General features: G+C 41.7%; 1 protein-coding gene across 4 annotated transcripts in view; it reads right to left on the bottom strand.

The window, feature by feature from the left end:
* LOC107700097 (nuclear receptor subfamily 5 group A member 2-like) overlaps window positions 1-2,763 on the bottom strand; it is a 53,156-nt gene that overhangs the window by 9,237 nt on the left and 41,156 nt on the right. For 3 of the 4 annotated variants that reach the window (XM_016501618.1, XM_016501617.1, XM_016501619.1), the window contains exon 6: window positions 801-948. In XM_016501618.1, coding sequence (XP_016357104.1) covers window positions 801-948 — 148 coding nt within the window. Of the gene's footprint in view, window positions 1-599; window positions 714-800; window positions 949-2,763 lie in introns of those variants that run through there. The other variant, XM_016501620.1, reaches the window with a different exon arrangement.

Genomic DNA, 2,763 nt, shown 5'->3' with positions numbered 1-2,763 from the left:
TAACATAAAATATCTTACATCCCACCACTTGTGAACGAGCCAGTGTAATGCAAATATATCTGAAAGGTCTGCATGAGGATATCATCATGTTCTCGTGAGAGGTCTGCACGAGGATATCCTCATGTTCTCGCGAGATCTCGTGCCACGAGATCACACCCCTATTAGCTATTTTTTCATTCACATATTTTACGCAAATTTACGCAAAAAAAAATGTGCTAGATGGAAATACCAAGATTCACATAAAAAAATGGAACCATAAATTGATCAAAAAAGGTCATATGACTGAGTAATTCACTCAGTGAATAGAACATGGCAGGTTGTTGTGCACATCAGAAACTTTGAATTTTGGAAATTTGAATTGAATTTTGGAAATTCCGAAAATCTGGAAACTGTTCTTGACTGCACTCTTTAAACCACAACTAAAAAATTATATTTTGCAGCAATTTTCCCCAGAAAATATATTATTATTTTAAAAAATATATTATTGTTTAAAAAAATGCATATTGCATATTGATTTAGTGACGTACTGTATGAAGACTGACGAAAAGAGAATGAGATCTTTGAGCTACACGATTTTCTGAGAATAACAGTTTTGACCGACCTATTCTGGCATCACCGGTAAAGGAGAGACGGTGGCATTCATAATGATGGTCTTATCGTACAGGGGGGAAGTGAATGCGGTCTTGTGGCTTATCTCAAGGTCCCTCAAGAACCTTGGAAGCAAGCAAGTGAGATTTGGATAATGCACAGAGGCCGTAGCCCACTACTCTCCACCCCTCCACCCCTTTCTCTGTACTCACCCAAGCTGAACAGCACCAGGAACTTGAGGCAGACAAACTCCCTCTGGTCCAGCTGGAGGGATCGTAGTTTGCTCACCAGCTCCTGCGCGTGACTCAGGAGGTTGTTGAGTGTGGCACCGGCTTGGGAGGCAATTAGGCCGTAATCCACCTGAAGAGAAAGGGCGAGAGAGTTCTCACACCAACCAATAAAGGTATTACCACAAGCAACATGTCAGATCTCTGAAGGTCTGAAACATCTCAGGTATAGAGAGGTACAAGGAGCAGGATTGCAAAAATAATTTGAGGTCTGAAAGAACACTCTTCCCATCTTCCATTGGTTGATCAAGCGCGTGCCATTGTTTAAACCAATCTGAGCTAATTATTGAGTTACGTATTAACTTTTGGAACAGAAATACGAAGTTTATTTCGAGAAGATGTGCTCATATTTGCTTTGAAACAACAAGAGTTGCTTGGAATGTTTTAGGAAAAGTTTAGGCCTTGTTCCTTATTCATTGAAAATTCCATTTCTTGAATCAGAGTCCTTTCAGTTTAAAAGTTCAATCAGCCAGACGGCACTTGGCACCACCTTTCGAGTTTTTCAGCACCATCTGAAGTAAGCATGTAACCAGCTCTGGCAGCTCTTCGTTTTATACGCCTCTCTCCCTTTCTCTCCTTCCCAGGCTCCTCTCCGCACAGCAGGGACAGTGCGCTGGGCCGAGGTCTGAATGATAATCAGCATCAAACCGAGCGGGGAAGAGCTGCACGTTTCTCCATCCCTGGTGCCCAGACCCTCGGACCCCAGCGCCCCGCGCCAGACGAGGGCGGTGAAGGTTGGAGAGGCACGAGTGAGCGGGGGCCCCTGGAGGTCCCCCAGGCTACCGGGCCGAACCCTGCACGGGACCCCCGTGGCCCTCTCCTCCCCTTTCAGGTGCACTTAATATCTGCAGCAACAGCAAATTTGTCTTGGAGGCAAGTCCTTAGCTGCCACTCACTGTAAGCAGGCCATATTAAATTTTTATATTTATTGACAATTCATTACCATAATTGACTGCGCCAGGGTTTCTGGATAAGGTAGACTACGGACCTCCTAAGCGTAAGGAGAGCTCCCTCTGAGCTGGATTTGCAATTAAAAACGCAGGCGGATTGGAATTTATTTATTGTGTAAATATGATGAGTGGAAATTTTTAAAGTCCTGGCTGGAGAATTGCTCATTTCTCACCGGCTGTATCCGTGGATCTCTTCGAGGCCCATATGAAGCTGCTGAAGATGTCAATTAACTGGGATTTGACCAACTGACCATGTGCCTCAAGCATTAGTAACCACTTAAATTAAAAGTAGTGGGATTACCCTTAAAAAATACAAATAATAATGCAAAATACTGAAAATATTTAACAAACATTAATACTAATCTAAATAAAATTTTGAAAATGATGCATATTTATATCAATATAAGTATTTTAAAATTATACACTACTGAAAATTGTCCCTAAAATATGTTATTTTTGACATTTTTGTTCCATAATGACGACTGAGTAACACTTGTCGCGAACCGTTTGTAGCAATATTCCCCAATTCATTCTAACATCGTGAATATCAGTGAATGCTTGATCTTGACAAAATACTGAGACCTGTATGAATATCATTATGATGATTTGGATTCTTCTAAAGGCCTGGGACCTTCAGAGTGAGAGACAGGCAGACAGATACACCAAAAGACGGGGTGGAGGGGGAGATGTAGGTCTGTGACATATTGGAAAGCCGCCCATGTAGTGTCATGTGTCGCAGCACTTCAGGACTGATCCCCCACAGTGCTTTGCTGCCATACCAACACTAGGGAGAAACAATGACACATCCTCAAACAAGATGAGAGATGGTGGGCAGTTCAGTTGACAGTCACTGACAGTGTTTTGGAGTAACTAAATTTTAATGTATGTCAATATACAGTATGTATATATATATATATATATATATATATATATATATA

Source organism: Sinocyclocheilus anshuiensis, unplaced genomic scaffold (genome assembly GCF_001515605.1).
Source record: "Sinocyclocheilus anshuiensis isolate Anshui unplaced genomic scaffold, SAMN03320099.WGS_v1.1 scaffold1432, whole genome shotgun sequence".
Classification (NCBI taxonomy): domain Eukaryota; kingdom Metazoa; phylum Chordata; class Actinopteri; order Cypriniformes; family Cyprinidae; genus Sinocyclocheilus; species Sinocyclocheilus anshuiensis.
Note: the sequence above shows the minus strand (reverse complement) of the source record. Positions and strands in the feature narration are given on the sequence as shown.